The following is a 15,331-nucleotide window of genomic DNA, read 5'->3' on the forward strand; positions in this document are numbered from 1 at the left end:
AATTTATCAACACACACATCTCTGGAAACTATTAGAGATTATGCTGTATCCTCTATCCTCTATTTTAAACTATGCCTTTCATTATATTGTGAAAACTGCCAAAATAAAGTACAAAACCATAATTGTTATTAATGCTTCACAATACAATCTGCTGTTCAGACTCAAATGTTTCTTGTCAATAAAGTTTTAGCCTTCAACTGTCACATAAGGCGTGTCTTGTTTTTATACAGCAGCTACAGTGTTTCATGCAGGAAGAATTGGCAGAGGACAGATCTGATCGCTTTTACACTGACTTGCATTCAGGTTTAGTATTTCCTGTTTTTCTTAGTTTAGATTGGTGCAGATGTTGTGATTTTTCTTTCAGAGTTGATAGTAATAAGGACTTAAACGCTAATTTCCAAGGAATTGGTACAAAGGTTTCATTTTGCAATCTTCAGCAGAATGATTAGCGTTTGTGTTGTTTCTCTGCATGACACTCAGTGCTGAATCACATTCATTATATGTTATTCAGAAAAAAAATAGTATTGCTGACCTGTACATAGTTACATAGTAAGGCAGGTTGAAAAAAGACATAGGTCCATCAAATTCAACCCCTGGGGAAATAAACATATCCCAGATATAAAACCCTATGGACATACATGTTCCAGACATGTATGTCCCCTGTTGATTTTTGCTCCAACAGGGGGAAAAAATTCCTTTTGATTCTTTTGAGGCAGTGGGATGTTCCTTGGATTAACAGTATGTTATCTTTAATACACAGATATATTCTGTCCTTAAAGAAAAGCATCCAGCTTTTTCTTATTCTCCTGAGCAGTAACCCTGAGTGTGACTCGGTAAAAAAAAAACAAAAAAAAAAAAAACAGCTGATAGCAGTAACCCCAAGCCACACTAAAAAATAAAGACTTAACTGGTCCCATCAGCACTCTCCAGTGTCCTGCCATCCTCGGGCCTGGTCCTCCTCATCCAACCTTTCCCTCGGCGAGTGCGCTGACGTTCTCCGGGATTTCCTGGTGATGTCGATGTGTGCGAGAGCATGGCGATAATTTCACATTATTTTATTTTGGATTCAACACAAAATAGCTGTATTGAATCCAATATAAAGTAATCATTATATCATTTATATATATGCTACTGATAAGTTATATTACAGGTTTCAGTATTTTTAATTTTTTTATGCACTTGCTGAAACTATTTCCTGAGGCAGCCTATTCCACATTCCACACTTTATTTAGGGTGATCATTTCCCCCCTTAAACATCTCTTCCCTAAGGGAGAATAAATTCAGTCCAGCTAGTCTCTCATCATAGGGGAGTTCCTCCAATCCTTTTATTAGTTTATTTGCCCTTCTCTGCACTTTCTACAATTCCACAATATCTTTTTTGTGAACTGGTGCCCAAACCTGGACTGCATATTCTAGATTTCGTCTGACCAGTGCTTTGTCTAGGGGCAGGATTATGTCTCGATCTCTGCAGTCTATTCCTCTTAACACAAGATATTATTTTACTAGCTTTAGATATTGCAGCTTGGCATTGCTAATAGCATGCTAATAATTAGTCTATGATCTACCAGAACTCCTAGATCCTTTTCAAATTCTGACTCCTCCAAATTTATTCCCCTTAGACAGTATGAAGCATGCATGTTTCCTCAAGCGCACAACTACATTTCTCAAAGTGTCATGGCTTCAAAAAACTGTACCATAAAATTTATATTGTATTAAATTCATAAATTTCCTTCCTTTTACTGTACCTGTAGTGCCATTACTCCAGTCAATGACAGGGTAGTTAAAATCTCCAATTGTTAAAACATTACCAGATTTTGAATCCATTTCTATCTGTGCTAGTAGTTGATTCTCTATTTCTTCCTTAGCACTGGGGGGCTATAGCAGACTCCAATAATTAACTGTGTAATATGCATCCCCATATGCAACTCCACCCATAATGTCTTAACCTCATTGCCAGTAATGTAACTGTACTGAATCCAATACAAAGTAATCATTATAATATATATATTATATATGCTACTGTACAGTTAAATTACAGGTTTCAGTATTTTTAATTTATTTAAGTACCCTTGTTTTAACCCCCCCAGCGGTAATCCCTAGTGTGACTCGGGGTGGAAAAAACTTGCAAAAAATGATAACCCCAAGTCACACTCAGGGTAACTTTGGGAGCCCCCCTTACCTTTGCCCCGTGCTCCAGCAGCGATTGGACGATCCCGCTGTAATGCCGGTGCGCCTGTCCGTCAAGGGTCCCGGCCACGCCACTGCTCGCATCCGCAGTTAGATGCGATACACCATGCAGGATTTCTGCATGGTGCATCACATCTAACTGCGGATTCGATCACCAAGAGTAAATTCCGGGGGTGATGCCAGAGGCGATTTCCCCCTGGCATCTCCCCTGGAATTTACTATAGCTGCTTGCATCACCCGGAGAACGTGATGCTCGCAGCTTCGGTGGTGGTTTCAGTGGAGTGAGCGAGGCGGGACATCCCCACCGCATCACCCGACAAGATATGACATCTTCCGGGTGATGCGGAGGAGTGATGGATTCTGGGGGCGGGAAACCTAAAAGCAGATTGATATGTAATCTACTTTTACATATTTTTTAACAGTAAAAACACAACAAAACACATAATAAAAGTATATATTACATATTTTAGTGCACCAAGCATCATTGCCCAGTGCCCTGATTTACATTTTTCCTACTATTAGCCCTGGCCTTGATCTGACCTTTTGATGGTTTATAAATCACTTCCTGAATGTATCTTTTCATCACTTTGTCTTTGACCTTGATTGTTCCTGACTGATTGGTGGAGACGACATGGCATCCAAAAGGCATCTCGCCGGCGCAAGCGCTGTTTTGGAGGAATTTGAAAGCAGCGATAGCGATTTGGAGTCCCTTGTGGAATCTAGCAATAGTGATTCACCAGGAAATGTGTCATCAGACAGTGAAAGTGAACTGAACGACGATTTTGAACCTGAGGTCAGTGCTGTGCGCACATGGTGCTCCATTGACCTAGATGCAGACCAGGATGCGGATTAAAATTGAGGCTGAATGCGTTGACCTCCTGGCATACCTGGTGTTTTCTTGACCGATGAAGTTATCGAAAAAATTGTTGTGGAGACAAACAGGTAAGCCGCTTTAAAAAAAAAATATTATACCAACATGTCTGCTGCTCTGTGTTTGCTAACATTTTTAATTTTTTTTATGCCAACATGTATGCTGCTCTGTGTTTGCTAAGATATTACTTGCAACCTTCACACTATAAAAGAACATAACCTAAAATACCTTTTTTATTTTGTTTTATGCAGGTACGCTGGACAACAACAAGGTGCTCCACACCTGAGGTTTGCAAGAAGCAGAAAGTGGGAACCTGTGACCAGGAATGACATTTAGCTGTTTTTGGGCTTGGTGATCCTGCAGGGAGTTGTAGGCAAACCCATGCAGAAGTGGTACTGATCCAAGAATAAAATGATTGCTATTCCATTCTTTGGCACAGTCATGCCAGAATACCACTTTTCCCTCATCATGAAGTACCTGCACTTTGCAAACAATAAAGAATTTGATGAGACTACCCATACTGCACCAAAACTGAAGAAAATTTGGGAAGTTTCCCAGATGATTCTACAAAATTTCCAGCAAACCTATGTGCCAGAAAGAGATGTCAGCATTGACGAAAGTCTAATGGCTTACAAGGGGAGGCTCAGCTGGGTGCAGTACATTGTGTCAAAGAGGGCACAATTTGGCGTGAAAACCTATATGCTGTGCAAATCCTTATCTGGCTACATCTGGAATACGGTACTGTACACTAGAAAAGGTACACAGTTCAACCCCAGATACAGCCATTATGGATTGGCAACATCTTCAGTGCTATCCCTCATTGAGCTATTGCTAGGTCAGGGCTATTGTGTCACAACTGACAATTTCTACACCTCTCCTGAGCTTTATGAGTTCCTTTTGCAACACAGAACAGATGCCTATGGAACCGTTAGGGCTAACCGGCGTAACCTGCCAGCACTTTGCAAAAGGGAAGCTGAAGACAATTGAAATTGTTGCCTGGCAGAAAGGAAAGATGATGGCCCTGAGATGGTGTGACAAGAAAGATGTGTGCCTGATGAGTACTGTCCATGTTGCCTCCACTGTTCTGGTACACACAAAACGTAGGAAAGAAGTGATGAAGCCACAGGTGGCGATTGACTACAACAACACCATGGGAGGTGTCGACAGAGCTGACCAAGCCATGTCATTCTACCCAGCGATGAGGAAACAGCAAAGGAAGTACTACAAAAAAAATTTTAGGCATCTAGTTGAGCTGTGCCTATGGAATGCCTACATTCTGTATAAAAAAAATAGTCAGAGGCATGTGAATCATTCAGACTTCGTTTTGCAAGTTTCCGAATCCATAGTCAAGAACCACCAACCACCAAACACCATCAGTGGCTGTGAATAGATCTGGACGCCGTGCTTTCACCGTTGTCAACCCAGAATGCCTGCCCGGTCGTCACTTCACAGAATACATCCCACCAACCCAGAGAAAGGCAGCACCTACAAGGATGTGCGTAGTTTGCTGCTCAAAGACTGATGACGGAGGAGGGAAGAAACACAAAGAAACCAGGTTCTACTGTCCTGACTGTGATGTTGGACTTTGTGCAGCACCCTGCTTCAAAATCTACCACACCCAGAATGTCTACTAAAAAATGTAAATACTTTTTTTTTTCTAAAATCTGCATTTAATTTATATTATTATTTATCAATAATATTGCACCCTTGTTTGGAAAATTTCAGTAGGAAAGTTTTGATAAAATTTTCTTTTTTGTGATACATTGTTGTGGTCTATTATTTCATTATTTTTCATAATTATGATTTATAATTATGTAATATATTATAATTTATGATTATAATATAATAAATAAATATAAATATTTTACTCAGGAGTTAATCCTAAGAATTACAGGCCCACATCATAAACAAAAATTTAAATTAAAAAAAAAAATAGGATCACTTTTTGCATAAATAAACTGACACAATAAAACTCTGGGGGGGGGTCACAGATTTGTGTTTTTTATTTAAAGTTTAATATTAAATGTATTAAATATTGGACATATTTTGGTGAGTTATGCCTAGGAACTACAGGCCCACAAGGTAAAATAAATTTTCATGAAAGACAATGTATCGCTTTTAGATATATAAATCTGGACAGAAATGAACCACCCAGGAAGTTAAAGCAATCTATAGAACTTGCTGGAACTACTTCCTGAGGGAGCCTATTCCACATTTTCATAGATGTTACAGTGAAGAATACCTTCCTTTAACTTTTTTTCCTCCAGACGCAAAGAATGCCTTCTTATCCTTTGTAACAATGAATAGTGAATAGTTGAGAACAGAGTTTTCTATATGGACCATTTATGTATGTGTATATATGTGTGTGTGTGTGTGTATATATATATATATATATATATATATATATAGTGATCTTATCCCCCCCCCCTTATTGTCTCTTCCCTAAGGGATAATAAATTCAGTTGAGCTAGTTTCTCATCATAGCGGAGTTCCTCAATTCCTTTTATTAGTTTAGTTCCCCTTCTCTGCACTCCATCCAATTCCATATTTTTTTTTTCTCAGAACTGGAGCTCAAACCTGGACTGCATATTCCAGATGTGGTCTGACCAATGATTTGTACAGGGCAGGATTATGTCTCAATCTCTGCAGTCTATTCCTTTTAAAACAAGAAAGTTCTTTACTAGCTTTAGATATTGCATCTTGGCATTGCATGCTATTATTAAGTCTATGATCTACCTGAACTCCCAGATCCTTTTCTATTTCTGACTCCCCCATATGTATTCCCTTTAGTATGAAGCATGCATGTTGTTAGCCCTCAAGTGCATAACTTTACATTTCACAAAGTTAAATGCCATGGCTTCAATAAACTGTAACATAAAAGTATCTTATATTAGGTAATGTCAGGGTAGTTAAAATCTTCCATTGTTAAAACATTACCAGATTTTAAAGACATTTCCATCTGTGCTGATAGTTGATTCTCAACCTCATCGCCAGTATTGTTCCTAAATAAAATTGCATCTTTTTCCAGGCTAGGACTTGCTAAGAATCAGCTAAGTAAGCCATGCTCTCAGTAGCAATGCTTCAGTAAACATTATTACTAAAAAATAATGGAAATCAATGCCTCAGTATACATTTATACTTCTCCCAGTGTTTAATTACAAGAGAGGGTCTTTCTAACTAGTTGTGGAGTGAAGTTGTGCAAGACAAACAACACTTTTCAACCTAACACACTTCAGCATATATCCCAAATTATTGCCACATGATGTACTCCAACACAATCAACACCACTCAACCTGTGCCACATTATATTCAGCCCACTGCGGTGGGTATATCAGATACTGTGAGCAGTTCACACAAAGCACCTTGTTTCTCACATTCTTTCTATTACACTCAACACACTACGTTAAGCTCCCCAAATACACCAAGCATTCCACAATGTGCAATTTATGCAATGCACCTCATTACAACCAGCACACCGCAGCATGTGCTCAGTTGCATTTAGCTCTGTGCAGAATGCCTCCTATACATAACACACTGCAGCATATTCCCTCAATATTTTGCACACAACAAAGCATGTACATTGTTACACTCACGACTGCACAACATGCACCCAATTACAGTGCACTTTGCAGCCCACGTCCCATACACTTAAAACTGTAGCATGCACCCTGTTGCACCTACTGTTATAGTTAGCACACTACAGTAGCCACTACATTGCTCTTTGCATTTTGTAGCAGCAACTAAATACACATGGCATACCCGACCAGGCTCTACTTAGACACAGCATGTGCCCTGTTGCATGTGTCTTAATACAATTAGCACATAGAACTATGCTCATACACCCACTACATCTTTTATCCAGCTCAAAGCTCTCTTCAGAAGAATAAGTAGGCATGTCCAGTTTTAGAGTATAGCTACCTGGAAACTTGCCCAAGCCCCCTGCTTTCTACAGGGCCTATCTGATGGCATGACAGGGTTGCAAGGAGCTGGAATGCTGTGTATTTGAGCTCCTACATATTTGCTCAGGGCCCCATTTTGTTTAAAGCTTTCCCTGGGCATCAGCAGCCTAGTGCTTTTTTTTTCTTTTTTATGTATTACTTACCTCTCCCTTTTAGTTGCCTACGTTGTGGCAGATAGGTTGAAGTAATGGTTTGTTTACGGGTGAAATAATGGTTTGTTTACCTAATATTAGTCACTATCACATTATTTTAAAATTTATTGTGACAGCTAAGTTGTGTAGAAGTTATGCCCCCAAAATAGGAATTTGTCTTTATCCAGGAGGATGAGAAAAAGAGAAGCATCAGTCTTACAAAATAGCACTATACAAACAGCTGTTTAATAAAAGCATTTTTCTGCCTTCACATGCTGCTGAGGATGACTGAGGTTTAAAAATCATGGTAGCATAGCATGCAATAGTAGGAGTTATCTTATCAATGATGCATAATGCAATCAGGCATGTTTATACTAAAGTACAGGCTTTCTTTTTTTTTTTTTCGTTCTTTGGGGTCAGTTGCACCTTCCTATTTTTTTATTATCACCTATACAATATTTAATTCAGTTCAAAATCTAAAATTAAAGCTCTAAATATCTAAACATAATAAATTAAATACATATTTGTAAGTAGCACATTTAGTATGTATTCAAGCGTTATGATGGTCACAGACCCTGTAATGCACCTTGGTAGCTCCAATATGTAAAGAGCAAACAGGTAAACCCTTAAAATATTTGCAGTGTTATTTGCCAATTGATTCGTAGTATTGGTCAGTTCTTGTGAAGTTCACTTTTCTGCCAGTAAGGGGTATCCCTCTGCTTACTGAACTAAGGTCATAATACTTGTTCACTCTCTAGGCTGACGAAGAAAGGAAACTGAATTGCTGAACAAAGCAGGTGAATTAATTGGGTGTGACCCACCTGTGCATGTAGCCTAGAAAATGTGTTAAAGTTGGAATATTAGAGCTTCTGAAAATTCGAAGTTCACAGGGATTTCTAGAAGGCATGCCTGGTGAAAGTCACATTTACCACTTTTTACATATCCTTTATTGAGGCATTGTTAATAAATGTATTTCAGTCAGAACAGCAACTGAACTTAAGCATCAGCAAAAATATACACATTGTAAGACTTTACCTTTACATATGTATTTATTTCAATTTGCAGTTTGCTTTTGCAAGAAATGACATCGGTAACAAGTGATGTGTATGGATGCCTGCCTGGAGGATTCACAGTGAAAAGGTTTTGCCTTCAGTCAGAATCTGTGAAGGTTGAAATCATATCTTTTGGCTGTATAATAACTTGCTTAGAAACCAAAGACAGACATGGAAATTTCTCAGACATTGTACTTGGCTTTGATTATTTAGAAGGTGAGTTTCAAATAATATGTACATTCATTATATTCACTTTATGGTAGTTTGTTCATGTTTTATCATAAAATGCAACTGTATATTGATATGAAGTATTTTTTTAAAGTTGTATAGTATCAGAGACTGTTTGGGTCAGTTGAGATTTAGAAACAGAAAAATAAATGTAATCCTATAACTTTAACTTATTAACTATAACTTTAATGTTGATACTTTAGTCTAACAGATGGGCGGCGGCTCTGGCCGGTTCACTCACCAGTGGGGTCAGAAGAAGGACCCCGCTTGGGAGGGTGCACTGGCCAATGCCACAGACCATGTCTCCTGAAGACATCACAGGCTTAGGGCGGTGGGCGAGTTGAGTCTTTAGAGAGTAGGCGGGTTCTGGCATCATAACGTCACTATGGGGGGGGAAGTTTCTTCCCATTTGAGTGACACACGGCTCCCACTGTCCAGAGTTTGTGCATTTAGTGGTCTGCGACCTGCAAAAAATTGGGGACCACTGCTCAAGAAAAAATGTGTTAGGAGGGATGGTTGCTGTACTTGTTCTTCCATTTTGGAGGTGTCTGACAATAATGCATGGGTATTGTTTAATTTTAGCTTATAGACAACATTCTGAAAATAAGCTTTAGCAAGCATTTGCCGTGTTGGATTAGAGGAGCATTAGAAAAAGAAAGGCACTTTTCCTACCTAATTTCCCTTGCTCTTTTATTACTTTTTATTCATTTATTATCCTATTTATTGCTCCTAAAAGTACAATCTTAACTTTGAAATGTGATTGTATTAACTGATACAATTTCATACATGATAGTATGAAATTGCTTGAAATATCTTTGTGCCTCTTTTACTTCATACTTTGCAGTAAAGCATACCCCACAACATTTGAATGTGGCAATAAGGAACGAAGAGGCGCTCTTCTAGCATGGCAGCAATATTTGGGTGTGGTCCAGTGTGCAGAGCAATGTTTAATTATTTATTGAAACCAAACAAAATATAATTTATTATATTTTTAAGAGGTAGCTTCTTTTTATGTTGGCCAGAAAGGATGAGGAATTCAGATATGAATTGCTGCAACTTCTTAAAAGTGACGCAATTCACAGAAACCTCTATTTAATCAGACTCTTTACATCATCCACTCTGTAAAAAAGTGTGAAGAAGCAGGTTTTTCTGTGAAAAGTGTCACTTTATAAAGCTGTGGCAATTTACCTGCTGATTACCTTGTGCTTTTTGACTGACATACATAGAACCTTACTTTAAATAATTTAAATAAAAAAAAAAAGTTTGTTATGCTTTTTCTGCTACTTTTGAAATCAAGAGCAGAACATCTCCAGAAAACCTTGTTTGTCGATCACTGTAGTTTTATCATTATAAAGCAGAAACACAGTGACTATTCAGGGAACTACAATTACAGTTACCTACAATTGTACTCTGTCAGTGGTCCCCAACCTTTTGGAGCTTACGGACCACTAAATCTACGGACTCGGAACCACACATGCGCAGGGAGCCGCGTGTCACTCAAAAGGGAAGAAACTTCCCCCAGAGTGATGTCATGGTTCCAGAACCCGACCACTCTCCCTTTGCAGGTCTAAGCCTGCGATGAGAGAGTGGGTGGGTTGTGTCCAAAGACAAAACCTGGCCACCGCCCTGAGCCTGCAATGGGGACATGGTTCGTGGCTCTGGCCGGTGTGCCCCCCCCCAAGCGGGGTCCTTCTCTTAACCTTACTGGGGGGTGCACCAGCCAGAGTCACGGACCACCGCTGGTCAGTCAACCGGGGGCTGGGGTCCCCTGCTCCATGTGGCTAAGTGCACCATCTAGTGGCAGCTGACCGAATTACACCAGACTGGAACCATTTTTTGTCTTTGTGAAAATGCAAAACAGGACAGTTGGGAGCTGTGACTAAAGTGTTGCTGATGGTGGAACCTGCACCACTGATGGAACATGCTTACTGTCAGAGTGTAGGAAAGAAAATGCAATAATGAAAACCTAACAAAAATTTGCTTATTATTACCAAGTTATTAAAAGCACATCCTTTATGCTGTAATAAAAAAAAAAAGTTTAGAAGTGCAGTCCATTTTTTTTTTTTTTTTTAATACGCTTTATTTTTGCTATGGAGATATTGGGTGGATCTGAGGTTTCTCTTCAGGTAAAGGTTTTTAAGAAAGTTAGTTTGTTTGTTACCAACTATGACTAAGGTCAGGATTGGCTGAAACATGTCAGTGAAAGCCGTTATCTTGCTTCTTCAAAAAGCTTACTACTGATTTTAATATAAGTGTTCTAGGTTTCCTATTTCTGGCTGACTTTTATGTTGTGGAAGGAACACAGCTATCCACTATCTTTCAGTGGTCATCTGGATCTTTGGTGAGCTCATTTTCTCATTTCATTTCAATATTCTATACTCATCTTTTTACCTTCATATTCACTTTTAGATATAGAGGCATTACTGTAGGTGTTCACATGTGTTGTTGCTGTATTTGGAATGTACCTTAAACACAGGTCATTTAAGTCCCTTTGACTTTCATCTGGCAATTTGCATGGTGTTTAAAGACTGTGTTTGACCTGGTTTATATTGCACTTGGGTGTGGAGTGTTTTTGAACTGGAGGTGTGTGCTGTTGAAACACATGTAATGACATTAGAATAGCTAATAAACATTAATTTATTTGCTGTTTCAATGAAAATGCAAATCAATATTAAAAATGCAACATTTAAAAAACAAAGAAAAAAAAACCGTGGACACAAACTCTATCAAACACATTAGTAAACACAGTGGGCCTGAATTATTAAAGCTATCCAAGGCTGGGGAGAATACATTATAATATAGAGCATTAGAAATCAGGATGGTAACTTCAAAGTTTACAATGTTAGTAGTATAGCTATAATTCAAATTGTTTTTTATTTGTAAAATGAAAACACATCTATTGAAGGTATATTATATGTACTGTGACTTTTAGTAAAAAAAAAAAAAAAAGAGGAAGGATTTTTTCTTTTAACCAAAAACCTAGACCCTCCCTAGATTCCAGGAGTTACGCAGGTCAATGTCTTCACCCTTCAAATAACCTTACATTTTAAAATAAATAAATAAATAAATTAGGCTGGATTTTTTTACATCTCCTATTAGTCTAGCTACCTTGGTAATTCCATGATTTTATTGTAGTTTGGGATAAGTAAGCAGATCAATTCCAATTTCACATGGTGCATACTTGTTCTTGGGTCAATGACTTGGATGTTTTTTTTTAAATTTACATATGTATATCGGTATTTTAATATATTTTACTAAATAGGCTAAATATGGCAACCTATGTAATGGTTGTCAGTAACTGCTTACCTTACCACAGTTTGCAGGCATTTGCTGCTTCACTAGCTTTATCTTCCTGTCCATTTCCTGGTTTGAATGGTTTGCTTGGTTCAGCATATGCTGGCAGATATATTCAATACTGCAGCTACAGTACACAGATTTTATTAGTAAGTGCTAATAGTCTAAATAGTCTTAAAACAGAATTATACCTAAAAGTAAAAAAGTGGTTCTTTTATGCTGAAAGGACATGATCTGTGTCTCTACTGCAGTAAAACTTACCTGCCTGTTTGCTATCTTTTATTGAATGTACACTGAGCTGTACATGCTGTGAGATCACCCGTAGCAACGGGGTGTTTCAAACAGGAAACAGGGCCAGCAGGTTTAAAGTTCATCAAGGGTTTTATTCTTGAATAAGATTTTCACACAAAAACAGGCAAAATAAAACAAACAGCAAAATAAAGCCTGGCCACTAACTGTAAATTCCCTTTACTAACAATCCAGCCCAACCTAGTGCTGTGCAGGACTCTCCTAAACATGCAGCTTTTCCAACAAAGTCTGTGTCTTTACTCACAGTTCACCTTGGACCTCCTCCCAGAATTCGGATAGACCCGAACCGAAAAACATGGTGATCGACGGTAAAAATTCAGAGAAAAAATGTAAAAGATGTGTTTTTTTTTAGGGTTGTCCCACAGTAAAATTATGATTCCCCAGGCGTGCAGCCGTGGAAATCCTTCTGTCATTGGGGGATCTCCGGGCACTATAGGTGATGAATGGGGACTTGTCCCTCTCCTCGTTCCCTCTCTGGTCTCTCTGCTTGTTGTCTTGCAGCGGATGGGGTGCACGCATCTCCTAGGTTTCTCTGTCGAGATTGTGCTACCAGGAGAGGGAGCTTCCTGAGCATGCTCAGTGTGAGTTCCCTGAGAGTAGGTGTGTACTATGGACCTGGCAATCAGCTGTGGCTGCTCCCCACCCACCTTGTACTGTGAGATAATTCCAGCAGCAGCAGCATAAGTGCTGTGTCCATGCTGCTGTCAATATCATCATGAGATTTTACAAAGGGGACTCTGAAAGCCTAACTAAAATTAGTTTCAGCCTCCTAAACGTACGTTGCCATATACGGGGTCACAAGCATAAAATTCTAATAACAATCAGGGATATTTTCACGTTAAAGAGGGCTATTTCAAGACCAGGGTCCCCCAAAAAAGTTTGCATGTTGGTGACCCCCTGGGGCCACTCTCATGACAATGAAAATTGGGGTTCACAAAACTTTAAGGCTTCATTCAGGTTGGCAGTACGGTTGCGGTGCGTTTACCCCTTCCTTATGCCATGGAACCCTGGCTCGGCGTAGATGCCCAGTACCGCTCACTGCCACCTGTAGTCAAATTTGCAGATGCTGCGGTGCGAGGGACTAAGTGGCTGGTACACATAGCTGGCCACTTACCTTCTCTGAACCCCAATTTCTCTGGAACAGAGGGATATTGGAAACTGGAAAAGTGAAAGCCAGTAGAAAACCCTCCCCCCTTTTCTTATTAAAATGTTATACCCATCATATCATACTACCCTGTCACACATAGCTATCCCCTTCTCTCTCTGAACCCCAATTACTTTGTAAGAAAAGGGTTGTATGCAGAAGAAAAATGAGTATAATCTCTCTCCTGTGGATTAAGTTCTCGCCAGATATCTTTAAGTCATTTTGCTTCAACATTAATTGAGAGTTATTGACTCTTTTTGGGGGGAGCACATAATCTTGGTACATTAGTTTTATCAAGCCAGTGCCAGGTTTCCACCCAATAATATGCGTTTCTCGAATAACACTTTACGTAGGGATCGTAAAGGGATCACTTTACGTAACAACTTTACAAAAAATTCTAATTAGGCTTTATTGGGGGCATAATATGATACAACGGTAATCAGGTGACCCTCAATGGTTCCCTTTATCAACAAGAATCTTCCACCTGGGTCTCAAAATAATTCAGATTTTTAGCAAAGCACAGCATGACCCCACATTTTTTCCTCCCAGAATTGCATGAAAATATTTAGAAATTTCTTTTATGTAAAAAGTGTGGAATTGAAGTAGAAGAAAAGTGGGATTCTTGTATTGCTAGGATTTCTACTTTAAGGGAATCGTAATAATAGAATGCTTTAGAACGTTTAACTGGAGAATTTATTCCTTGCACATTATGTGACAAAAGGATCAAGGGATTTTAGGTTTTTTGGAGCAATCATAATGGGTCCTACCTTCAGTCAACTGCTCTACAAACAAGAAATTAAAATCGGCTTCATAATATTAAAAAATATTGGGGGAGAGGAATAAACATTAGGAAAAACAATTCATAGACAAAGGACAAACAACAACCGTCCGACACCACACTCACCAGTGTTCTCCCCAGAAATTTTTTTCAGCCGGGTGGTAGGAAGCTGTAGCCGGGTGGTAAAAAAGGGGGTGTGGCAAAACGCGGCAAATTTAGTGCTCCCAGTTGTTAATGCCATGGTTATCCAGTAAACTTATTGTTTCAGTGTTCTACCTTCTCCCAATTATTTGTTACAACTTTGTAATGCCTGCCCCGTTAGTATATTCAATTTTTCTATTCTATGTATTTTGCCACAACTGTCCTATGCCGTGTATTGTGACCCAACTTACTAGTGTTCTAAGTTTTAAGAGTGAAATCCTTTGTAGTACTGTAAACTGCCAGTGTGAATTCAGCCTAACTTCAGATGTGCTCCTGTGTCTATATTTAGTTAAATTGTTAGGCAAGAGTTAACCGAGTTCAACTCCTCTCCATAGGCGCCTATATAAAAGCTTCCGATGCCTTGTCGGATACGTGTGAACGAGCCCGATGTTGCGGGCCTCACATCGCGCTAGTTCACACTCCTTTTTTTTTTTTTTTCTCTCAATAAAGTCACAAGCGCGCACACGTTCTTTTGTTTGCTGCTTACGTATATGTGTGTGTGTATATATTTATTCCTATCCTACATCTCACCATTGAGCAGTGAGGAGGCGAGTGTACGAGCGCATATGACTCCAGCCCGCGGTAAACCGGCTCGATATAACGGCGCGAAAGTACGCGCGACCAGCGAGCGCGGATTTCATTGATAAATTAGGCCCAATAAGTCATCTTCTGATAGATGTGGCAAATTCAACTGATCCAAAAATGCTTGACCCAGGGTAATATCACTCCCTTGCAATGTGTAGAGATTTTAAAAGAAAGAAAACACAGCAGCAATATCCCATGGCATCACGAACACTGGTAACTCGTGGAGGTGTTCGAAAACCTTTCGCTAGATTGGCAAGAAGGCGGCCTGATTTGTTGCCAAATTTAAAATAATCTGCCGATTTGTAAGCACGGATGGTAGTATCATATTGATGCAGCCAAAAGTCACAAGCCACTCTTCCCTATCCTTTGCTGATAGAGACTCCTTAAATTGCAAGTAAGCCTGGCGGGCCTTTTTTTGCGAGGCCACATGGGCCATAATTCTACCCCTCAGAACTGCCTTGGCTGTATCCCGGTATAATTGGGGTGTACTTTGGTGGGCAGCATTGTGGAACTCAAAATCTAGCTACCAGTGCTTCAGGTGCTGCTGAAATTGCTCATCTTTGGCTAGAAAAGTTGGAAAACACCAGGTAAA

General features: G+C 39.3%; 1 protein-coding gene across 4 annotated transcripts in view; it reads left to right on the forward strand.

The window, feature by feature from the left end:
* Window positions 1-213: 213 nt before the first annotated feature.
* Window positions 214-15,331, forward strand: part of GALM (galactose mutarotase) — a 103,271-nt gene continuing 88,153 nt past the window's right edge. For 3 of the 4 annotated variants that reach the window (XM_072409127.1, XM_072409128.1, XM_072409124.1), the window contains exons 1-2: window positions 214-303; window positions 8,214-8,416. In XM_072409127.1, coding sequence (XP_072265228.1) covers window positions 8,230-8,416 — 187 coding nt within the window. In that variant the 5' untranslated portion in view covers window positions 214-303; window positions 8,214-8,229. Of the gene's footprint in view, window positions 304-2,412; window positions 3,130-3,309; window positions 4,698-8,213; window positions 8,417-15,331 lie in introns of those variants that run through there. The other variant, XM_072409125.1, reaches the window with a different exon arrangement.

The sequence above is a fragment of the Pyxicephalus adspersus genome, chromosome 4 (genome assembly GCF_032062135.1).
Source record: "Pyxicephalus adspersus chromosome 4, UCB_Pads_2.0, whole genome shotgun sequence".
Classification (NCBI taxonomy): Eukaryota; Metazoa; Chordata; class Amphibia; order Anura; family Pyxicephalidae; genus Pyxicephalus; species Pyxicephalus adspersus.